Consider the following 26374-nt stretch of genomic DNA (forward strand, 5'->3'; position numbering starts at 1 on the left):
TCGGGATGAACCGCGAACGAGAGGAAGGAGCTGATGGGGTGGACCGAGAGGAAGAAAGTGGGGGTCTTGCGTGCGTTCGATTTAGGGATTTAAGGCCTTAGGAATGTAAAAGGAAGATTCAGTTTATATAAATTAATATATATATATATATATAATCACATGCGATTCATTCACGCGCGGTGTCGTAACAAAATGGGTGTCTTCCCTAGGCAAAATCGACATTCCAGACGCACCGGCGCTGTCTGTTTTGTCGTCAGAGGTCGTTTCGACGAATTCATCGATTTGTGTGTCAATTTTCTCGTGTCGAAAATATGGCAATATGGGTGTCCTTTTCTACCAAAATTGGTATCCCGGACGCGTTGGCGCGGTCCAATTCGTCGTCGGAGGTCATCCGGATAAGTTCGCATTTTCACCCGTCCCTTAGGCTTAATTGAAGTCTGATTTCGCGCAATTTCGCGAACTTCGTGTATTTGATGTGTGTATGTGACGAAAAAGGTCGTGACGATGTTTTCCTAAGGCTTGAAGTCCTATTTGGAATATTTTCCTTGAATCTACGCAACATAGCCCATAACCGCTCGTTCATAAGACGATGGTCTTGTGCCAAAGATGCTAGACATCAAAGGAAAATAGGAATTGGCTGGAATTTCTAGAAGGGTGAGTCTCAATTCTAGTTTTCTAAGATGGTCCATAGGAATTTCTAGAGCTAGAGCCTAGGCTCTAAGGAGGAGAAGAAAAGACCTCACAAAAATGAGGTCAACAGTGAGTAGTATTTTCTGCATATAAAGTATTTGTATAGTTGACTTCTGTTGTCATACAGTGTCTTCCTCAGTAATTTTTATTCAGTACGTGCAATGTAGGGAGACTTGGAAAAGGTAGCCAATAAGAATCTTCCACGTGGAATCCGACCCCACTAATATTATTTATGTTAAAAACTCTATTTTTTTACGCTCGACCCTGCCCGACCCTCCTTTTTCCGGAAAATTGAATGCATAAGGCCCTTTCCCGGTTTCCCTCACTTTAATTTCGCACTTTAGAATTTTGAGTTGCCGAAATGGATTGCTCTGCCGACGATGACAACGACAACCACTTCCAGATCCAAGTGAGTTTAGCTTCGTTATGAATGATTTCGACGAAGACAACGACGACTTCCAGATCCAAGTGAGTTTAGTTTCGTGGAGAATGTTTTTTTTATCTTAAAGACATTATTGCGGTTTGGGTTCTAGGGTTTGTGCGAGTTTTATTTTTTGATTTTATGGATACTTCTGGCATTTGTCTGGGTTGATCAGAGGTTTAATTAGTTGATTTAATAGTATTACTTTAGTTTTTTATCGGAGGTATATTTCTGATATTTTTCTCATTGCTTGTGTTTAGCAATTTGTTTCTCTGGGTTTATCGGAGTTTTACTTTAATGGTTTTCATTTCATTCGAAGTTGTTGTCGTTGTAACTGTTTATGTTATGCTGTCATTTAGGACCGGGTAATGGTTTATAGTGTTACCGCGATATTATCTTGACAGTATTCTCGTGTTAATTTTGTTAATGAGGGATGGTGTTATTGTGGGGCTATTGTGGTATTATTATGATTTTATTGTTGTGTAATTTTATTGTTGAAGAGAGATTTTTTGCTGCGGCTTTATGGTTTTATTGTTGTGTGATTATGGTGTTATTGTTTTTACTGTTTTAATAGACACACTTGTTTTACCATAGTCTTCTTATTTGTAAATTTTTTTTTCTCTTTAGAGCATTGTACTTCTATAACTTAAATCATTGCATGCAGGAAAGGAGGAAGATGGGCAAACAAGCCAAGTACTGTTTTTTGAACCATTTGACACAAATTTGTGAGCAATGAGATAGAGTTATTTATTGACTCATTGAATGCTTGGTCAGAATCATGAAGAAGCTGAAAACTAGTTGAGATAGAGTAAATCAAAAAACATGCGAATGATTTTTCGACTGCTTATCAATCAAGATTATCTGAATCACTAAATAACTCCATCTCATTGCCTCCGAGAAATCAGGAAACTCTCCCTCAACTAAAATAAATATTACATATATTACAATTTTCAGCTTTTTCATGATTCTGACCAAGCATTCAATGAGCCAATAAATAACACTATCTCGTTGCTCACAAATTTGTGTTAAATGGTTCAAAAAACAACACTTGGCTTGTTTGCCCATCTCCCTTCTTTCCTGCATGCAATGATTTAAGTTATAGAAGTACAATGCTTTAAAGAAAAAAAAAATTTACAAATAAGAAGACTATAGTAAAATAAGTGCGTCTATTAAAATAGTAAAGACAATAACACCATAATCACACAACAATAAAACCATAAAACCGTAACAAAAAAAACTCTCTTCAACAGTAAAATGACACAACAATAAAACCATAATAATACCATAATAGCCCCACAATAACACCATCCCTCATTAACAAAAATAACACGAGAATACTGCCATAACACGAGAATACTGACGAGAATACTGCCAAGATAATACCGCGGTAACATTATAACCCATTACCTGGGCCTAAATGCCAGCATAACATAAACAGTTACAACGACAACAACTTCGAATAAAATGAAAACCACTAAAGTAAAACTCCGATAAACCCAGAGAAGAGAAACAAATTGTTAAGCAATGAGACAAATGTCAGAAATATACCTCCGATAAAAAACTAAAGTAATACTATTAAATCAACTAATTAAACCTTCGATAAACCTAGACAAATGCCAGAAGTATCCATAAAATCAAAAAATAAAAGTCACACAAATCCTAGAACCCAAACCGCAACAATGTCTTTAAGATAAAAAAAAAAACATTCTCCACGAAACTAAATTCACTTGGATCTGAAAGTCGTTGTCGTTGTCTTAATCGAAAGCATTCATGACGAAGCTAAACTCACTTGGATCTGGAAGTGGTTGTCGTTGTCTTCGTCGACAGAGCAATCCATTTTGGCAGCTCAAAATTCTAAAGTGCGAAAGTAAAGTGGGGGAAACCGGGAAATTACCTTATGCATTCAATTTTCCGGAAAAAAGGAGGGCGGGCCGGGTCGGACGTAAAAAAATGGAGTTTTTAACGTAAGTAATAGTAGTGGGGCCGGATTTCACGTGACAGTTTCTTATTGGCTACCGTTTGCAAGTCTCCATACGTTGCACGTACCGAATAAAAATTTGTGAGAATGGTTAGGTTATTTATATTTGTTCTATTCTTTATTCCCATAAAAATGGCATTGTAGTTTACTTCGTTTAAATCCACCCTCTACAATACAATAATTCTATAAACTCAATTTGATAAGATTATGATAGAGCGACTTTTTATTGTTATAGCATTGTGAGAGAATGATATTTAGAGCATTCACAGGATGCGTAAATTGAGCTGAAAATTGGAACTTATTGTGCATTGGTTTGTTTGCTATGGAGATATGGCTGGAATAATCATTTCACTTACTTCTTTTTTTATCTGCGTATATAATCAAAATAAGGAACCGATCATTCGGCATTGTCATTATGTAGTAAACGTGTTAGATTGTGGCAGGCATATATGCCTCTTTCAATGGATACCTATACCACCGGATATGGCTGAATAGATGCCCAATGTTCGGCATGTGCTAGGATGCTCCACCTAGAAATTTCCCGCTCTAGAGTAAACTGTGGTTTAGTGTGTTTTTCGTATGATCCCTATTGGTGAAAATCTAAATTGTATGCTGGTTAAAAAACATAGAAAGTGGTGACCATTATGAGTTTTATTATTGTATTTGTTTTATAAGTTTATTTTTTGTAAAGCATGCTCTATGAGGATTTAGTTCATTAGTACAAGGTAATTGTTTTGATGACACTTATTGTTGGAGTATTTCTTATTATTTGTTTCTTTATGTTACTAACACTTGTGATTCCTTTATACACAACTTTTGGTTGTTCTATACTTCTACTTGTCCCTACTTTGCTTCTCACAAAATTTGACCTCTTTTTATTTGATTCTTGTTGTTGCCGCCTCTAATTTATTGGCCGCGATTTCCTACCACTTATTGCATTCTTTTTCCTTACTTTATTGCTTGTCATTCATGCCTTTGTTTATGCTTCTTTACTTTTCGCCACTCATGCCATTGTTTTATCGTCACGACCCGAAGCTTAGAATTAACTAAGATTGGAACAGACGGTCGGATGGTGAGAACTATGTTTTCTATGTTCATTAAAGTTTACATCGTTACTGATTTTCTACGTCTTCTATAAATATTATCCTTTCTATTGCTCAGTTTTTAATCATTTTATTAACCTGAAAAGTTAGTTAAAATAACAATGGGCTAAACAAGACAGTAAATATTAATATTTTTAAACTACAACAATACAATAAAAAAGAAAGCAAAATGCATATCAATTAAACTTTTATCAAATCAATATTAACGTTTAAGATACTATTAATGGATCTTATCATATCAATAACATATTGGTATTATTCAATATATGTACAACCATTACAGAAGCATGGTCTAAAAATTATACTACTTAGATGCTTCAATACTAATATTCTTTCTATATACGTGCACGTGTATTTTAGTATTTCCCAACTAGTATCATAAAAGAGTGACTCCATCATAGTCAATCATGCATATAGAAGCATACAATATTAATTTTTTATTATCATTTGCATAAGAATGGATATTCTTGTACAAAATTCAATATCTACAATAATCTAAACAAAGTTGAGTACACAGACTATTCTTACAATTTGAACAAAATTCAATAAAATTATAAATTATGAGTGTGTGGTACTATAACAATAACATTAAATGCATTTGGTCGAGGACAAATAAAACATAACTATAGCAAAAGAATATGAGTACTCTCTTCGATGACAATTAATTTATTATTTGATTTTTCTTGACGTCGACTCTTTTAAAATTTGAAACCTAAAATAAACACTTGTATTCATAAATTAATAATTAATTTATTATTTTTAATTATATAAACATTTACATATACCTATATAACTATAATTATCCAATTTCTTTTAGCTTTTTATGAAAATTATAACTAATTAATTAAACCAAAATTTTATTTTAATATTAAGCTGCCTCATATATTTGTATTACTATATATTATATAATATTGCATTTAAATAATTTATTCTCCTAAATTTTTAGCATGCGTAGTTTAGAAACCTTTAAATTGACTTGTAAACCTAATTTTATTTAAATTAAGTTTTATTCTTGAATTCCTTCCTGCAACAAACTTTTATTTTTGTGCTGTACCCTTTTCACTGATTATCTTTAAATAATTATTTATAATTTGAAATCAATTTAATGTAAAGTTTTTGAAATTATATTTAATTAATAACTTAAATAATTTAGATTTACCTTATCCTCTTTTTTTCTCTAAAGCTTTTGAATCGAGCGGTAAGTTTGGTTCGAGCCTTTAACCACGCAGGAAACAACTCCAAAGCTTATGATCGAGTGCACCTCCAGTCGTGAAAGCCCTCCTCTTCCTCCTTCCTGCCCCGCGGGCATTGCTGACTCGAACACCTCTGACGTGACTATCTTCTTGCCATGCACGAGGGCTCAACTTCGACTTTTGCACGATCAATCTGTCACCTTTTCTTCCTTCTCTACGCGACAGAGGTGCCACCTCCTCCTATCTGCTTGAAAACTTCCCCCTTCCGCGCCAAAACGCCGCTCGTCGCGCTCTGCTCGACACCGACGCCGAGAGCTCCCTCCTCTCTTCTTCTCGACGACGTCCCGAGAGCGTCAGACCGTGGCGTCTCTTCTCTCGTCTCTACAGGTAAGTAAATCTTGCATTGACACGTTATTTTATAGAGCAAACTCGCCGTCCTGCGTTCAGTCCCCTCGCTTCCTCTCCTCTCTGTTCAGTTTCCTTGACTCCTTGTTTTTCATCTCCCCCTGACCAACTTTTCATTTTCGGCTCTTCACTCTCTCTTCCTCAATTCTTTGAGTCTTCTTCCCTTGGTAACTGAGATAGACCGTTACTATCTTCCCCACATACAAAACTTTTGTCCTCAAAATTTGTAAACAGTCATCTCGTATTTTTTTACTAAGCATGTCAATATTGGTTGTCCATAATTTTTTTATCAGATTCCCCTCTTTTATAATTACGGGTGTAGCACTATACCTGAATGGATATGATTATTAATTTGAGTTAACTTAAATTATTAATTTTGATTATTACAAAAATTTTCTTGTAATTACCTTATTGGTTTTTTGTCATCGATTATATTAATTAATCCTAAATCTTGTCTTTGATCCACTTTCGTAATGATCTGGTTGGAGGCTTAGAATTAACCAGGATGAGAACAAACGGTTGGATGGTGGGAATTAAGTTTTCTATATTCATTTACCATTTAACAAATGAAAGAGTCACTAATTTAATTAAATTAAAACAATATATTTAAATTTTACCTCGTTGTTGATTGTCCGTTTCTTCTATAAATATTATCCCTTCTATCGCTCATCTTTTATCATTTAATTAATCTGAAAATTTAGTCAAAGTAGTAATGATCTAAACAAACTAGTGGATAATCATATTCCTAAACTATAACAATACAAGAAAAAAGAAAGCAAAATGCATGTCAGTGAAACTTTTAATAAATAAATATTAACATTTAAGATGCTATCAATAAATCTTACTATATCAATAACATATCAATATCATTATTTATCTGTATAATCGTCACAAGAACACCGTCTAAAAATTATATCATTTAAGGTACTTCAATATCAATATCCATTTTCATATACTTGCACGGGTATCGTAGTGTTCTCCCACTAGTACCATAAATGGATGACTTCATCTTAGCCAATCATGCATATACAAGCATATACAACAACAACAACAACAAAGCTTTAATCCCACTACGTGAGGTCAGCTACATGAATTATTTTTCTCCATTGCGTCCTATTTAGTGTCATATTTTCATTTAGTTCTAATAAATTAAGATCATTTTTTATACAATAAGCCAAAGTCTTCCTAGGTTTACCTCTGCCTTTCTTAACATAAGTCGAATCTAAAAAATCTACCCTCCTAATCGGATCATCAAATGATCAACATTTAATGTGACCAAACAATCTAAGACGACTCTCTAATTTTTTTCGTCACTGAAGCTACACCAACCCTATCAGGGATATATTCATTTCTCGTTTATATGATATTAATTTTTCATTCTCATTTGCATAATAACCAATATTCTTGTACAAGATTTAATGTCTACATTAATCTAAACAAAGCTGAGTATATATATCATTTTTACAATATGAACAAAATTCACTAGAAGCATAAATCATGGGCATGCAGTATTATAACAGTAACACTAAATGCATTTGGTCGAAGACAAATAAAATATTACTATAGCAAAAAAAAAATATGAGTGCTCACCTTGATAATGATTAATTTGTTATTTGATATGTTTTGACGTCGACTCTTCTAAAATTTGAAACCTAACATGAACATGAGTAATCATAAATTAATAATTAATTTATTTTTTTAATTATATAAACATTTACATTACCTATATTTATAGTTATCCAATTTCTTTTAGTTTTTCATGAAACATATAACTAATTAATTTAGCCAAATTATTATTTTAATATTAAGCTACCAAATATATTTGTATTACTTTATATTATATAATATTGCATTTAAATTTAGTCTCCTAAATTTCTAACATGCTTAATTTAGAAACTTTTAAATTGACTTGTAAACTTAATTTCATTTAAATTAGGCTTCATACTTGAATTCCATTCTGCAGTAAAATTCAATTTTTCGTGCTTTACCCTTTTCACTTATTGCTTTAAACAATTATTAATAAAATTAAAATAAAATTAATATAAATTTTTGAAATTTTATTTTAACTAAGAACTTATATAATTTAGTATTTACCCTACTTATTTTCTTCCCTCACTAAAGCATTTGAACCAAGCGGCAAGGCTCGGTCGAGCCTTTAAACCACGAAGGAAATAACTTTAAAGCTTTCGATTGAGTGCGCCTACTACTGAGCCATGCTTTTCCTCCTTTCTGCCCGCGAGCGTCGCTGACTCGAACTCCTCTGCACGCGACTGTCTTCTTCCTGCACACGAGGGCTCGGCTTTGAGTCCTGCACGATCAAACTGTCACCTCTTCTTCCTTCTCTGCATGACAAAGGCACCACCTCCTTCAATATGTTTGACGACTTCCCCCTTCTGCTCGCGGCTCGTTCTGCTCAACTCGACATCGATGTCGAGAGTTCTGCCTCTCCTCTTCTTTATGACGTCCCGAGAGCGTCAGACCTTGGCGTCTCTACATATAAGTAAATCTCGCATTGTCGCGTTATTTTTATAGAGCAAACTTATCTTTCTGGCTTCCATCTCCTCGCTTTCTCTCCCCTCTGTTCTGTTTCACCGACTCCTTGTTTCTTATCTCCCCCCTGATTGACTCTTCATTTCCGGCTCTTTACTTCCTCTTTCTCGATTTTTCGTTTTTTCTCCCCTCGGTAATTGAAATGGGTTGTTGCATTCATGCTTTTCTTAGCTGCACCAACTTCATATTATGACACTGTTCTCTCGCCTATTTAGCATGTCTTGAAGTACACTGAGATTTATAATAAGAGTTCGATTTTCGATAGGAGTTTGGTTGTTACTGAAATTTCTGAAGAATATTGTGAAGCTATATGTACTTGATTAGATCTAGATTATTTATGAGAAATTTCTTATTTTTGGTTATTTTTGGGCTTTAAGTAAGAGCTCCAAGGCATTTAAAAATCATTTTTAACTTTGAACATTGCAATGAAATTTCAGATTTTTTTTTTTTTTCAGTTCTTTCAGTTCTTGCTTCTGTTCTTGCTTCTATGCTAGTTGGATGTGTATTTTTCAAGTGTTTTGTAGGTGTTGATGATTTTGGTGGGGAGTGAGTCTTCTTGTATTACCAGTTTAGTTCTTCCTTTGGGCGGTTTATATTTTTGTTCTTGTTTTGATTTATTTAGTCGTTGGTTTATTTGCATGATTGGCATTTTGTCAAATGTGATATGAGCTGAATTTCTTTTTCATAGTGTAAACTCATTCTTTGTTAAAATATAATATTTTTCTTGTGAAATTTCAAATTTTGGTGCCTATTACACTGTTGTAATACAAAATGTGATAGTTATCTTTAAGATGAAAGTGATCAGTTAACCTGTGTTTTGTGATGTTTTAAATGTTTACATTGTGCATCTCATCTTAAATTGTATTAGTAACTTCAAACCTTTGAATCTTATTACATCAAATTGATATCATTGATGATGCGTACATCATCAAGTCAACCAAAACTAGAGCATATTAATTGGGCCAATAAAAAAAATAATGAAAGATGCAACTTGAACAAAAACAGACAAATTATGATTCTGAATGAATAGAATGTAACTATCTAGAGAATCAAAATTACATTCTTACCTTCAATGAGAGGTCTAACCTTGATGAAAGGTTTGGTGGCCTCTGTTTGAATTTTCTCGCATTTTTTCAATAAATAAATAAAATTATATATATATATATATATATCCATACAGAAACTATTGAGACCAATTATTTTAATGGGCTTTGATGAAATAATTGTATTATATATGCATATTATGATACGCTTACAAATGTTTTCACTATACATGATTTGCCTTAAGATTATATTGGAGTCATTATTTGTTTATTGAGAGATTAAGGTTGATTTAAGTCGCCAAAAAATTTTGGCGAGGCCTTAATTTTTTTGATGAGTAGTTATATTATTAAGAGTCTCTTAGTAATACCACACCAATAATCTTTAGAGAGGAAACTTTTAATTCTTCTCTTAAACCTTCCAAGTCTATTTAAACAGTAAAAGTTTGCTTAGGAGAGTTTAATCTTATTGAAAAAAATATAATTCAAAAATATATTTTTGAAATGAATTTGACAAAGATTATAGTTAGAATTGGATTATTTTCATGATGTGTAGTTTGAATACGCCATTACATTTGATGTTGTGGAGTTTGAATATGCAGCTATATTAGAATGTGAATATGAATATATACTTCTTGATGACAATCAAATTTGTGTTTGGAACATGAGATTTCATGTGAATCAAAATTTACGTGCCAACAACTTGACTACCTCATACATCAAAAGATTAGAAAACCATCTTGAACCTAGGGATCATGCATTTCTTTGTGACATATTGTGTTTCATGATGGCTAGACTATTACGATATCATAGTTAGAGAACATTCTTGTTATAAAAAGGTCTTTCAACTCCAAAGATGAAATACTTTAGGAACTTGCTTTTATGATAGGCCACACACGCGCGCACACACACACTGGATAATAAAATCTTGCAATCTTAATCAAGTGTTATCTTTAGCTAAGCAAATAATTGTATGTCTTATTCCGGAACTAGTAGGAAAAATAATGGAAACACAAAAACAAATTTTCATTAATATTAAAATAGGGTTACAACATGACACAAACGAGAAATTACAACACAAAACATAAATTACACAAGTAAACACCTCTCAAGTGTATTCCAAGGGTGATGTAGGCTGCTAGGGAAATTGACTCCACACAGGAGATCTAAAAACAAACACAGCAAGAAGTGACTCCCACCACAGAGGACATAAACTAAATGCATCAAGGTAAAGCTGCAAGTATAGGGCGGTTGAGTGCATGAAATGAAGGAGGGAGAGTTCTATAACTACGGAGAGGCGAGGAGACAAATTGAAGATGAAAGGGAAAATGATACAACAACACCTCGGAGTAGGATACAACTAGAGCTTCACTACCTCCTCAGATACTGCCCTAGAACAGGGGAAATGACTCCACATGAGATTTGAAAACAAACACAACAAGAAGTGACTTCCACGAACCGAGGACAACAATTTATATACACTCACTGAACAAAGCTACACATAAGGAAGGGGTGGGAAGATAAAAAGATTCTGGAGAGCAACCATTAAAATACTTCTTAAATGAAGAAGACGAAGGTGCGGTAGTTTGCTCGTTCATGATTCGGTTCGCGTTCTCTACCTTCGTGATCTCCCGCGATGCTTCCGCCTTCATGATCTCCTGCTCATCCTCTTGCTGGTTCCTGATGGTTTGCAAGACCCGCTGGCCCTGCGTGTTTTGAGCGGCTCGCTTCGAGGACGCTTTTAGCGCCTGTGCCAAGGGCGCTTTTCAACATCGCTTCGGTGTCTTTTCCCCAATATAAATTGATATTGATTAAAAAAGTTCATATAACCTATCAACTAGTTGCTCTCCCATGATTAAGAGAGAGAATTATTTGTGGAAGCATGTCTCAATGTGAAAACTTTGAATAAAATCATAAAGTCCTTGTTAGAGGATAAAATTTCCGTGTCATGGCTTATTTAATATCCTATTTAAATTTGGAATTGTAATTAATTTGTTTGTGAGATTAATTTTGAATCTAACCCTCAAATAGACGTTGTATTTGAATCTGAATTGAACCTACAATCATATTTGAATTTAAATTGTAACTATGATCTGAATTTAAAAATGAATGTGAATTTGAGCTAGCATTGGAAATTGATTCTACTTTTGAGTATGAACCTAAATTTCAACTTAAAATTGTATTTAACCCTAAATACCAAAACATATATGTTGTAGGTGATGAGCCAATTGAATAAATTGATATAGCCATTCCAAATGTGAAATAGTTATGAACTTGAGCTTCCAGTATAAATTGAATCTACTCTTTGCTGTAAACTTGAACCAATTATGTCTATTGAAAGTAATAAAACTCATTGAAGCTTCTGATGAAAAAACTATAGTTGTTGTTTCTAACCAATTCTGGTCTGCAAATCAAACTTTTTATTATTGATTTTTTGGTGTATAAATTCATAAAAAAAGATTTATTGAGAAACTAAAATTCCATCAATATTTTGATTTTGATGATAAGGAAAGCCATAAAAGAAACCAGAATGTTACTGTTTGGTCAATTATGAAAATGCATAAATCATCAACTGTTGTATTTAACTATTTGGGTAGCTCTCTTTTAAAAAATTGTTAGACTATGTAGGCATTTCATAATTGTTTAGTTTTTAAATTTTTTGTTATCATCTACTTTATAGGACTAGGTTATAAATCACTTGGCTGGTTATGAAAATGCATACATCGTTGCTTATAATATTTATGCTATTGGGGCGGATTTCCTTGAGGAGATTATTCGTTCATATTGCGCTTTCATATTTATTTAGTTTGCATATTTTCAACTTTTTTATTCTCATTATACAAGACTAGATTATAAGCTAATTATTCATTTTATATTATTTTGTGTGATTTGCATTAAGAAATTGCAAAACGCTAACTATTGATTTTGATAATTATAAATCTATTATTGATCTGAATGGACGGCATTTAAATGTCAAGCTAAATGATGAGATAGTGATATGTCTGAATCTTGAAAGACTTCATATAGGAACCTCTAAGAAATTAACTACTAGAAAGTCAAAACCATTTAAGCCATATAATGCATTAAGATAAATTTCAAACTTTAATTTATCCTAATTGACTTTGTTTTATGAACCTATCGAACTTGTTATGGGTTCCTTTTTTCAATGTCTAACCTTATCAAATAAGTTTATTCCATTTGTTTTCAAAATTATTATTGATGATGACGTAGTGTCACAATTGATGATGAGATTGTGCCACAATGGTTGGTGGATACTAGATGTATCTTATACATTAACATAACAAATCCACTTATGATGACTAATGAATTATTTTGTAGAAAACATAATAGTTACACCCATACTTGACGAATACCAAATGCCCAATTTGTTTGAACTTTAAAAATATGTACCATCTAAAATATAGAAAGTGACAAACCTCTGAGTTTTATCATTGCATTTATTTATTTATTTGCTAAACATGCCTATGATGAGAACTCTTATATGAAATTGATTTGTTATGCAATATTTTGACTATATTGTTAGGATAAATTCATTACAACAAGATTTCAACTCAGCTTATATTTACTTTTACTAGCACGAGCACTGAAAAGCATCACCAGATTTCTTTGAAATGGGGTTATTTCTTTTTCAAGTGACAAATTAGAACAATGGAAGCGACAATATCCAATAATTTTTCCATCTTTGTGAATATTTTAATTTCTTGGTTTGATTATTTCCCAAGGGCACATGCACCCAAGGGTAATCAATTCTCCCATAAAGACCAACACCTTGACCAAGGAAATCGGCACTAGCTCTCTCATTAGCGCATTGCTACCATGCCTCTCAGGTGCGTCGCGACCATGCCTCGGTGTAAGAGAATTGATTATTAACTCTTGTTCTGAGAGGGGTTTGGTTTGAGGGATAATAATTTGTTTTATTAAGATCCAATGTTTCCATATTCCAAGCTGATGATGAAATTTGATTTATTTTATTTTATCAACAGTGGACTGATCCCAATATCTTTGTTAGCAACTAAATGTTATGTAGTTCAAGGGACCTTTTAGAGCCACGGTGGGATCTAATGAAGTGGTGAATTTTAGGTCGACCTAGACTGACATAAGGCCTTTTACCCTATTTGTTGCAACAAACAATGCTTGAAGCTTTGACGTTACCTTTTGGGGTGTAGTAGACTTTAGCCATAATCATAATGTAATGGTGCTGTCACATTTAGGTTAACTACTTAATTAGATGGCTTTAATCATAATCTTGTTATAATGGAGTTGTCCATTTAGACCAACCATTTAGGTTAATTATTTAGTTAGAGGATGTATTACTTGTCCTTATTGTCATTAAATATTGAGTTGTTCTTTTTCAACAACACATAATATTGAATTAGTCATTTTTTTGGGTGCATATGTATAATATTACATTAGCTCATTTGTTTTTATGTGTTTATTTTTATTTGATAGGGGTCCGAGTTGATTTTGTCCATGAGGAAAAGATTGTTGATATATTGGTGCTTCCTTGGGACTAAACAACAGGTTGGTTACAAGTTGTTTGAATTTTGGCTTCTGGTTTGATGGCTTGCAGTTAAGCATGACACCACTGAGGTATATAAATTTAATTTTAGCGGAGGCGGTGCTTAGGTTGATAGGGCAACTACAAGGGATAAATTGGTGAAGTGGCGTGGTGCTGGTTTATCTGAATTAGTAGGGTGGTACGATCCATGAGGAAAGTATTAGAGGCTTCTAGCAATGTTCACCTATTCAACCACAACCTAGTTAAGCAAGTTTGGGTTATCGATGACCCATAGAATTTTAGTTTGGGCTCTAGAGTGGTAAGATAATTGGGCTTTATGTGATTTTAGAGTTTTATTCTAGCCTTATTTCAGAGGGTTGAAAGGTAGATTGTTGTATTTTAATCTTTCATTCACTTTGGGGATATTAACATTTCTTGAAGGTATTGATGTCTCTAGGGTGCATCTATTGTGCTGAACTTATTAAGGGGAGAGCGAGGGATCCAATTAGGGTGATTGTTTAACCTCATCCTAGAGGGGCTAGAGTTTGCGCAATTTAATGGGTGCATTTGAATTAAGGGCTGAGCTCCTTTGAGTACCTTAGTCTTTGCAGAGCTTTTGTTTTTTATTGGGATTATTTTAGCCAAATGTTGGAGGGAGGATTAGTTTCTCCTTATATCTAGGGACAATTTTACCTCAATTGAGAGGATTTTCACGTCCTTGAGTTACTTTAGGAAATCAACAGTTTTAATTGATTTAGGCTGTTTTCATAATTTTTATCGAAAATAAAATATTCAAAACGTGAAAAGTTAGAGTTTAGGCTTGCCATTTTTATAGGTGGAAGATATTTTTGAAGGGGGTCTTCCATTAAATTTGAGAAGTTCTTGGTTAAGAATGATTTTGTAGAATTTTTAGAAGTTTAAAACTAGCCTCAAAAGATGTAATTATTGTAATCTAATCATTTTGAATTTGAACTTTAAATTTTATGGTTTGTGGACCCCAGTGAGAGGAGGCAATAATGAAAATTTCAAATTTCTGAATTTTAATGTTTTTTTTTTTAAAGATCGGTGGAAATTTGTTATTTTTTATTTTTTTTAATAATTTAAATTTTGAAATATTTAATTTTTTACTATAATTTTCATCATGTGTAGAGCTCTTGAAAGGTGATTTGTCTTCATATTTCATACTTTATGGATCTATGCCTAATTTTTGTTGATTCTTAAAATCAGTGCATGGACCACTAGATTTAACCAGAATTGCATAAATTTTAGACTTTTCGATTGGTTTAGATCTCGAATTTTCCTGGTTAATGAGTTGTCAGGGGGAACCTTCTGAAGGTTGTGGGATTGATTTGATTAGACAATTTCAAATTTTCTTGGTTGCATTTGGCTTTAAATAGGAGTGAGCTTTAGCCATTTCTTCTGCTTCAAAGTTTATAATAATCTGTGATGTTTCAGTTTTCATTTTGTTCTCTGCATCCAAGAGGTCTTCCAAGCCTTCATGCAGTCATGATGGTTTAGGACACTAAGACATCTCCTTAAGCAGATAATTGTGTTTGGGGTGACGCTTAGCTTGGGCTCTACCAAGACATTTTTCGGCGCTGACAAATTTTTGGTCAAACAATATGAAATTTACAAAATAGATAACATGAATTCTTGTAGATAGATGATGACGCTTCAATGTGGTATCTCTGCATAGATAACTACACATTTGTGAGTATTGTAGATAATAGTAGCTAATTTTGATATTCATCTAAGTAAACCACACATGAAGTAGATGAAAATAAAGGAGAAATGATGGAGGGTGATAAGAGAGATGAGTTTAGAAGAACTCCCCAATACCTTTCTCCTTTGATTGCATGTAAGATGCAACTTTTTTATTTTAATAAATATTAAGTAATTATTTGGAATTATATATATTTGTTGTTTTTACATTAAAAGTGACCCATTTTTGCTCTAGTTAAGAATGTTAACTTGAGGAGTATGATTTTTATTTTATTTTTTATCCTTACTGTGCTTAATCACCTGATCATATTGAGTTTGAGTCCTCGTTTTTTCACTTAGTTCCTTAATATTTTTCTTATCCATACCTCATTCTCATTTTAGGCTTTCATAATTAGAGTAAGGATAGGGCAAATACCACATTACCATTGTAGGAAAGGGGGTTTGAGAAGTGCCCAACGATTCTGTTCCCCATCATAAAATTTCCTTCTTATTCTTCTTTGGTTGAATCTGGTGCATGTCCATGCTATTGATTCGTAACATCTTAATTGGTTGGTCATGATTTGCGCATCAAAACTTTTTTATGCAATAATATCATTGGTTTCAATTATTTATCCTCATCATTTTTTCAAGATTATGTGTTAGTCTGGTATGTTCACACACTCTTGATTTCAATATAATGTCATGCTAGATTAATCTTAAACTCTGGTAAGTTCACACATTCTTCATTGGCTATTATCTTGGAGTTGATTTTAATAATTGTATTTAGTTATTTGATAATTCTATAATTGTGTGTTATACTTTAGGGACATTTACATGCATACCACCCAACTCCTATCTATTTACATATCTAACACTTTATCTTTACTTTTTACATTTATAACACCCAAATCTTTCATGTCACATAAAAAATACTAGTATTTTGACTTTAAAAAGTAAAATACACTTTTTACGCATAGGTGAGATCTCATGCAAGTAAAAATTGAAGTTTATGTACATATGTAAATATTTTTGAATAGAGTGGTATGTGTCACGACCCGACCCGGGGGCTTAGAATTGTTCAAGTCGGGTATGGATGGTCGGACGGTGAAAATCATTTTTCTATATTCATTTTCTATAATTGACGTTTAACAAATGAAAGAGTCACTGCAGAAAATAAATTAAATTAAAGCAGTTATAAATTTACCTTAGGTCAGGTTATATGTGTCTTCTATAAACATTTGATCTTTTTCTATTGCTCATCTTTTAATGAAATGATTTAACATATAATATTATCTAAAACAACAGGAAGCTAAAAATTATCAATGAGTACACTTACTTCTAAATCACAATAACGTAACGAAAATGAAACAATATGTATATGCGTTAAACTTTTATTAAATCGGTATAAAAGTATTTGATAATTTATAAATATGATCGATAATGATGTTTCATAACATTCAATGGCTTTTGCTATATCAATAACATGTTCATATCATTTTATATTTGTACAACCTTATCAAAAACATCATATAAAATTGTTACCATTTAAGGTATTTCAATATCAAATTTTTTTTTTCATTTACGTGCACGTATACTTTACTATTCCTCCACTATTACCATAAAAGGGCAAATTTCATTATAGTCAAGTATGCACATGCAATCAGTCTATGTAGTTTATAACATTAGTCTATTTCATTCAATTCAATATATTTTATATTCATTTACATAATGCACGTAGCATTTCTAAAATATAAATTTGTCACAATCATATGACCAACATCTAAAAAAGCATTTAAATCACAGTATAGTGCAATCAAGTTTCAATAATAATCAATGGATTCAATTTAGAAGAAACAAAATCTACTATTACTTGAAAGTAAGTACTCATTTTGATTTCAACTTAAGAAATGATCCCTTTCAAAACTTTTTCTTTCAAAGCTTCAATTTTCTCACTTCGTTATATTTCATAATATCCAAACATTAATATGTAGCAATTTATAATTAAATTGACTAAAAGATTACCAAATAAAGACTAATCTAACCTCTTTCACTTCTTCTTTTGCATAATCCAATCTTGCTGATCCTTTAATTAAATTCTGGCCTTTGTTCTCTCATTGTTTGGCTTTGCAAACGCGCTCGAGGTCAGTTACTACTGCACTTGTCTCCTCCCTAGCTGCTCGATCCCTATCCTTCGAGATCGATTTTCCTTTTGATGCAGAACACGTCTTGTCTTTCTCTCTTGAGCCACTCAATGATCAACATGCAGGTACTCCTTCAGTCTCCTCCCACTCGCGCAAATTCTGATTTTTTTTTTTTTTTGCCTCTGTCATTCAGTTCCTTCTTTCAATCTTCTTTGTCTCTTCTTAAAATATCGCAAGCACCCTCTCATACTTGACTCCTTTCTGCTCTATAAGACTCCTATGTAAGAGTGGTGTTGGGTTAATAGCGGGCGTTACAGTATGTAAGTAAATTTTTCTATACTGTAAGGTCTCCTATGATTCTGTGATCTGAGAACTGTATCTATGATTTGAATCGTCAGCACTGTATCTAAAGAGGCAGATATCCGTCATTCCATTCATTCTTTTGTTCAGAATCTTAGCGAGCTTTATTAACTGTATTTGCTTGCTGGTCAGGGTTGTTCTTTGATATCTAATTATCTTTAGAAAGGTGTTAGACTCATGCTCTAAAACTATTAAATTTAGGGACATTTACATACATATCACCAATTCCTACGTATTTTCATACCTAATATCTGAATTTTGCCTTTTACATCTGTATCACCCAAATCTTTCATATCACTATCACCAACTAAAATTTTAAAAAGTGAAATACACTTTTTATGCATAAATAAGGTGGTATGTGAGTAAAAGTTGAGGTTTAGTTGTCAGATATGTAAATACATATTAATTGAGTGGTATGTATGTAAATCTTCCATAAATTTATGTGCGAGTATTCCTTGATAGGCGAGTTGCATCTTTACTTGTATTTGTTGGTTCAGACTTTCTCGTGCCATTGCTCCCGCAATTTGTTTGGTTCCATCTTTCACCTAATCCTAAGTTGTCATCGTGTTGATCTTAATATTTTTTCTTTCTACAACTGTCCTTATAAATGCATGATGTCCTCAACAGATCTCATAAGAATTTGTCATAAAGTTTCATTGAGATTCTGTTTATAACCTTTCCTAATTAATCCTTGCTAATGCGATGTCATCCCATAATAATACTCTATATTAATCATTCAAACAAATCTAATTAATCAGAATCCTGATATAACTCGGTTCTTTAAGATATTCTTATTTGAAAGTTTGGCAGCATAAGCTGAATATTATCATTTTCTTAAAGATATTCTGTTATATCTTCTCCACAGTTAGCGTTCTATGACTTCACTTTCTGCTTATGCATCTAATATTTTGTCCTCTATATTAAACTAATTTTTATTAGCCTCAACATTTGGTTTTGCTGAGCAAATTTATTTTTCTCCATGGCCAGGAAGTTTATGGAAATTTGCAAGAAATGATTGCCTCAAAGGATGCTTGCACTGGCGAGCAAATAACAGACCACTTCAAGAGACTGCTCAATGTGACGAGAGCATCAAATTTTGAAAAAGTTGAACAAGAATGCCATCTATCAGAAAGATTACTTGCAGTATGTTCCCTCTTAAGTTTTTTATATGTCAAGGAAAATCATAATTTTGCAGTACACAATATTAATATATTTAATCAATGTGACAAGAACATCAAATTAAATCATAGTTTTTAATTGTGCATATATATATATATATATATATATATATAAAAACCAAATGCTAATATATTAAATAAAAAGAAGAGTAAACATAGATTTTGTTGAAGATCCCAAACATGGCACCTAGCCCACACAAAACCACCAAATCAAATGGTTCTAAATAAAAGAGAAAATACAACAAAATACATAAGAGAGCTAAATAAAAAATTAAAAAGTGCCAAAATTAGAGTATCAGGTAGCTGGAGAGCGACCCGATTTTGCCTTGCCTCTGCCTCTAGTTCTAGGAAAGAAGTCAGCTAATAAATTGGTCAGATGAGTGTCATTGCCAGTAGTAACCAATGTATCATCCAATAGATTCCCTAGCTCGAGTCGTCCTCCGTTCTTTTTCTTCCTCCTCGTATAGACCTCCCATTCCTCATTCGAAGATTGGCTCGCCTGATCAGCAGAATGGTCTGAAGTGTGCAGGATATGTGTAGGTTGTTGAGCATTAGAAGCAACTACTTGTTGTACCAGCTGATCTTCTATCGGGTCGAAGCAGCACTCTCGTGTGTCTTGACGTGTAAGTGGGTCTTTTTCTTCAATAACAGTAAGTGGTATCAACACATTTGGATCTATACATGTAGTAAGATGTTCTTCATCTGGAACTGCGATGTTGGAAAGATGATCAGATTGGACCTTCTCAGCAAAGATGGTAGGTGGTTGATCTTTAGTGACATTCGGTCTTATATGAGGATGCAAGCGATAGCAAATAATAGAACTGTGGCCAAACATACTACAATGAGAGCAATAAGGAGGATGTGGTTCTATCTCAACCTTTTGCCAATACCCGTTGTGAATAGTGTCAATCCATATATCATCCGAAGCTGGTTGAGTGATATCTCTCTCAACTAACAAAGAAGCCACAGAGGGTCTGGTGATAGCAAGCGTAGGACTATCCATCTTGAGAGGCTTACCATAATAAATTGCTAAAGAGTAGAAGATTTCTATGTTGAACAGATGTAATTTTAACCATGGAAAATTTATCCAAACTGGAATGATAGGGGATTCCGCTTTTGGATCAAAATCGACAGTCCACTTTAGAATTTTCATGAAACGATTGTCGATCTTGATAATTTTTCGAGAGAATGCGAGTGTAATCGGCATCGTGAGATAGCTGAATAAGTATATGTCGACTATCTAGCAGACCAATGTTCCAACTGCCCAATAGTTTCATAGCATCAAATTCTTTCCTAATGATCTCCAGTTTTGGAAGACCATAAAGGAATTTCCCCACTAGAGCTAAACGCCAAGAGGAAGCTAGAGTACCAGTTTCAACCTCAGTGAGAATAAGTGCAGTCTTCCCATTTTTTTTTCCAAGCTTTTTAATAAAAGTGTGATCACCGCCACCTTTAATAGCCTCGTGGTGCGATTGTGAAACATTACAGGACTTGCCGATAGTAAAAACAGACTTTGAAGCTGGAGGAGAGGCACGAGCAGGACTAGGCAAGTCGCCGGTAAGGGCATTTGCATAGGAACGGAGCGTCGAGGCCATCTCCCTCATAAGATAAGCGAGGAAGCTGTTGGCGCTTTCGGGCTCGGTTCGTCTGGAGCAAAGCAGCGCACAAGAGGTGTTGCCGACTGCGCAGAACTATCACAACTTGACCGCAAGCCGACCGCGCACAGACATACGACGAAAGAAGAGGCAATGTCTGTCGTCATCTACGAGTGCACAATGAACGTCCTCGAAGCTTGCAAAAGAGATGACGAAGCTCAACGAAGCTTTTCAAAAATAGAGGAGCGAAAAAATGCCGTAGCAGAGGCTAGGGTTCGCCGTGAGGCGAAACCCTAGCAGAACGAGAACGAAGACATGATATAAATCACACCCCACCAATATTATGACATGATGGAGTATTCTAGAAGATGGAGGCCTAAAGAACAACCTAGAAGAATCTAGAATATGTATGTACATAAGAATAGTGTAGAACTATCTAGAAGCTAGAATATTATATTGTAAAGTTCCCCTTCGAGAATAGTCCCACATTGGCAATATGTAAGGCCAAAGCCATGGAGGGAGCTATAAATAAGTGTCACTTCCCTCATTCTAAGGCATCCAAGATTTCAAGCTTTCAAGCTTTGTAATCTCTCTTTATTAGTGAAGTTTTATCTTCTCTAAATCTTCTTCTTATTCTGCTTTCAAGAGAGTGTTTTTGAGTTGTTAGTTGGGATTTAGTGCTAAGAAAGAGCGCTAAAGCCGCACGGGTGACTTGAGGAAAGTTAGTCCGTGACAGTTGGTATCAAAGCTTTGGTTCGAGGGAATGACGAAAAGCGTCAAGGAGCACGTGATGGAGTCGAAAGCCACTATTCTGGAGTCATCTCAGGGGCGAGGTTGCCAGGAGCAAAGGGACCCCGTTGCACCTAAGCCACAAGGGAGGTCTAAGGAGATCATGCATAGCTTTGATTCGCGCCTTGCTCGAATGGAGGAGGCAAAGAATGGCGTGGAAGGCCAAGTAGAGGACCTTGGCGAAAGGGTTGATGGACTTGAGGAGGAGGACGTCACCATCTATTCAACAGTCAGAGGTATGATGCTCCAACTTTAGGAGACCTTAATGGGTCAAATGACTAAGTTGCAGGAGGATTTTATGAGGAAGCTCCAAGTGCGAAGTGCCCACAAAGGATAGATGAATGACATTCGTGCTAGCTTGGAGGAGAAGCGTGGGGACATTTTGTTGTGGAAAAGGGCATTAGCGACACCCACCAACCATCAAACCTTCGAATCTAAGAGGATTGAGATGCCAAAACCAAAGAGTTTTGGAGGAACTCGTGATGCGAAAGAAGTGGATAACTTCTTATGGGGTCTGGAGCAATACTTCAGAGCAATGGGGATCATGGATGAAGAGGCAAGAATTCAATTTGCTATTCTTTATTTTTTAAATATTGCTATGCTATGGTGGAGAAGAAGGCGAGGAGATGTTGAAAAAGGTATGTGTACTATCTCTACTTTTGATGACTTTAAGAAAGAGTTAAAGAGACAGTTTTACCCTGAAAATGCGGAGGATGAGGCTAGAGCCCAGTTGCGAAGGCTCAAGCAAGTAGGATCGATTCGAGAATATATCAAGGAGTTTACTAGTTTGGTTTTTGAAATCCCTAATATGTCATACAAGGATGCTCTATTCAACTTCATGGATGAACTCCAACAATGGGCAAAGACAGAGCTTAGGAGGCGTGGTGCACAAGATCTCACTTCCGCCATAGCCATTGCAGAAAGCTTGGTGGACTACACAAAAGAGTCTACAAGCCAAAAGGTAAGAAGAACAACTATGTCAGAAGTGGGGGAGACCGGGAGCAACACAAGGAAGAGAATTGTCGTGAATCGACCTCATTCAAAACAAGAGATAATGGGAAGTTTAACAACAACAACAAGGCTAAACCATACAACAGTTGCTTCCTTTGTGGAGGACCACATTGGGTAAGGGATTGCCCGCAGAAGAAAGCTCTGAACTCTCTCCTCGCAAGCTATCAAGAAGTAGAGGAAAATGACATGAACGCTCAGGTAGGAACCATGCAACTACTCAATGTCGTACGCTCTTCTCCAAACACTCCAGCAAAAGGACTTCTCTTTGTAGAAGTGACTATAGGGAAGACATCCACTAATGCGATGATAGACACATGAGCTTCTCACAACTTCATGTCTATTGAAGAAGCGAGGAAGATGGGTCTGCAAATAACTGGAGGTGGAGGCTCCATCAAGGCAGTTAACTCTGGAGCTAGGCCAATCCATGGAGTGGCTAAAATTGTGAAGACCTGTGTAGGGGATTGGTCAGGTACGCTAAACTTCTCCATCATTCCCATGGATGATTTCAAAGTAATCCTTGGTATAGATTTCTTGGACCAAGTAAGGGCGTTCCTGATACCATTTGCCAATAGCATGTGTATCATGGGAGGCGACCAAGCTTGCCTTGTACCGACAACAAGAGCTAGGCAGCAGGAGACCAGGATGTTGTCAGCCATTCAATTCAAGAAGGGCATTCGACGAGAGGAGGAGAGCTACTTGGCTATCCTTCATGACTCCGATGAAGAATCGAAGCCCGAAGAAGCCAAGCTAAAAGAAGTAGTAGAAGTGCTTGCAGAGTTTAAAGATGTGGCGCCACCAGAATTACCGAAGGAACTACCGCCTAGAAGGGAGGTCGATCACCAAATTGAGCTGGAACCAGGGACTAAGCCACCAGCAATGGGAGCTTACCGCATGACACCTCCAGAACTGACAGAACTACGCAATCAATTGAAAGAGTTGTTGGAGGTAGGATTTATCCGACCATCTAAAGCCCCCTTTGGTGCTCCGGTTCTATTTCAAAAGAAGAAGGACGGCTCCTTACGCATGTGTATAGATTATCGGGCTTTGAACAAAGTTACCGTGAAGAACAAATATCCAATCCCTCTCATTGCCCACCTTTTTGATCAACTTGGAAATGCAAGATACTTCTCAAAATTGGATCTCCGATCAGGCTACTACCAAGTGAGGATAGCAGAAGGGGATGAACCAAAGACCACTTGTGTGACCAGGTATGGGTCATTCGAATTTTTGGTGATGCCTTTCGAACTAACTAATGCTCTTGCTACATTTTGCACCGTGATGAACAAACTATTCCAGCCATACTTGGACCAGCTTGTTGTTGTCTACTTGGATGATATAGTGGTGTATAGCAACACTCTCCAAGATCATCTAAAACATCTCCAGGACGTATTCAAAGTTCTTAGAGAAAACAAGCTATACATCAAGAAAGAAAAATGTTTCTTTGTCAAACAAGAAGTGGCGTTCTTGGGGCATAGGATAAAGGAGGGAAAGTTCATGATGGAAGAAAGCAAGGTCAAAGCCATCCAAGATTGGGAACATCCCACCAAGGTACCTGAATTAAGATCCTTCTTGGGACTTATTAACTACTATCGGCGATTCATAAAGGGCTACTCCGCAAAAGCTGCTCCGTTGACGGACTTACTCAAGAAGAACAAGTAGTGGGAATGGAGTAGTGGGTGTAATGAAGCATTTGAAGACCTCAAAAAGACAATCAGTGAAGAACCCGTACTCAGCCTTCCTGATCGTACCAAGGTATACGAAGTAGTATATACCGATGCTTCGGACTTTGCTATTGGAGGGGTTCTCATGCAAGATGGACATTCAATTACCTACGAAAGTCGAAAACTTAACGAGACAGAACATCGTTATACAGTTCAAAAGAAGGAGATGACAACCATCAAACATTGACTCAGAGTATGGAGACACTTCTTGCTCGGCTCCAAATTCCAAGTTATGACAGAAAATATTGCCACCAGTTACTTCCAGACTCAGAAGAAGCCAAGTCCTAAGCAAGCAAGATGACAAGATTTTTTGGCAGAATTTGACTACGTCTTAAGAGTATAGAGTATAAGATAGGGAAGGCTAACGTAGTTGCAGATGCGCTAAGCCGAAAAACAGAACTTGCAAGCTTGTCATAAGTCTCCAGCTCCCTCATAGATAAAATAAAAGAAGGTTTGGCCTCCGACCCACAAGCCCAAAGTATGATTGCCTTAGTGAAAGAAGGAAAAACCCGGAAGTTCTGGATGTATGAAGATCTCTTTTACACCAAAGGACGAGACATCTACATACCAAGATGGGGCAGCTTAAGGAAGGAGCTGATCAAAGAATGTCATGACTCTTTATAGGCAGGAGACCCAGGTATGAAGAGAACTCTTGCATTCCTAAAAACAAATTAGTACTGGCCAGGGATGAAGGATGGGATAGAAGAATATGTTCGCACTTGTCTTGTATGTTAACAAGACAAAATTGTCCTTCAACAACCAAGGGGGTTGTTAGAACCGCTACCTATTCCTCAAAGATCATGGGAGAGCGTCTCTATGGACTTCATCTCTAGCTTGCCAAAATCAGGCGGATTTGTGAGCATCTTAGTTGTTGTGGATAGATTTAGCAAATATGCAACATTCATTGTTGCACCCACCGATTTTACTGCCGAAGAAGCTGCACGACTCTTTCTATGCAATGTGGTAAAGTTATGGGGGATACCACAAAGCATTATCAGCGATCGAGATCCTCGCTTCACCGGAAGATTTTGGACCGAGTTATTCAAAATGTTGGGGTCGAATCTAAACTTTTCCACAAGCTTTCATCCGTAGAGTGATGGACAAACTGAGAGGGTCAATGCCCTCTTAGAGCTATATCTGCGGCACTATGTGAGTGTCGATCAACAAAATTTGGCCAAGTTGCTAGATGTGGCTCAGTTTTCTTTCAACATTCAAATAAATAAATCCACTAACAAGAGCCCTTTCGAAATAATCATGGGACAACGACCTATGACTCCCCTTTCCCTTACAACCAACTACGAAGGGAAAAGTCCGTCCGCTTTCATGTTTGCCAAATCTTGGAATGAGCAAAGGGAAATAGCTCGGGCTGCATTACACAAGGCCGTGAGGAAGATAAAAAAGTGGGCATACAAGAAATAGAAGCATATTGAGTTCAAAGAGGGAGATCTAGCCCTTGTGAAACTACTACCCCAACAATTCAAAACATTTCGAAAGGTACATAAGGGTTTGATTCAAAGATACGAAGGCCCTTTTGAGGTAACGAAGCAAGTGGGAAAAGTCTCTTATAAACTCGACCTGTCACCAAAACTGAAGATACATCCTGTCTTTCATGCAAGCATGTTAAAGCCTTACTAGGAAGACATGGAAGAGCCATCAAGGGGGATCTCCAACTGAGCACCTACAACAGTAATCTCCTCCTTAGACAAAGAAATTCAAGAAATAATGGCCGACAGGGTGATCAGACGGTGAGGGGTACCAAACTACAAGGAGTTTCTCATCAAGTGGAAAGGATGGCCTGATAGCGAGGCAGTTGGGAGCATGAAGACACGCTGTGGCAATTCAAAGAGAAGATCAAAGAGTATCAAGAGGAGAAGCGCATTGAGTGCATTGCGAGCTTAAGTGGGGGAGAATGCCACGCCCCACCAATATTATGTCATGATGAAGTATTCTAGAAGATGGAGGCCTAAAGAACAACTTAG

General features: G+C 35.5%; 1 protein-coding gene across 2 annotated transcripts in view; it reads left to right on the forward strand.

The window, feature by feature from the left end:
* Nucleotides 1-26374, forward strand: part of LOC110026148 — a 54309-nt gene that overhangs the window by 17564 nt on the left and 10371 nt on the right. Inside the window, exons 7-8 of one of the 2 annotated variants that reach the window (XM_020726982.1) lie at nucleotides 13851-13922; nucleotides 19089-19244. In XM_020726982.1, coding sequence (XP_020582641.1) covers nucleotides 13851-13922; nucleotides 19089-19244 — 228 coding nt within the window. The remainder of the gene's footprint in view (nucleotides 1-13850; nucleotides 13923-19088; nucleotides 19245-26374) is intronic. The other variant, XM_020726991.1, reaches the window with a different exon arrangement.

Source organism: Phalaenopsis equestris, unplaced genomic scaffold (assembly GCF_001263595.1).
Source record: "Phalaenopsis equestris unplaced genomic scaffold, ASM126359v1 Scaffold000002, whole genome shotgun sequence".
In the NCBI taxonomy this organism is placed as follows: Eukaryota; Viridiplantae; Streptophyta; class Magnoliopsida; order Asparagales; family Orchidaceae; genus Phalaenopsis; species Phalaenopsis equestris.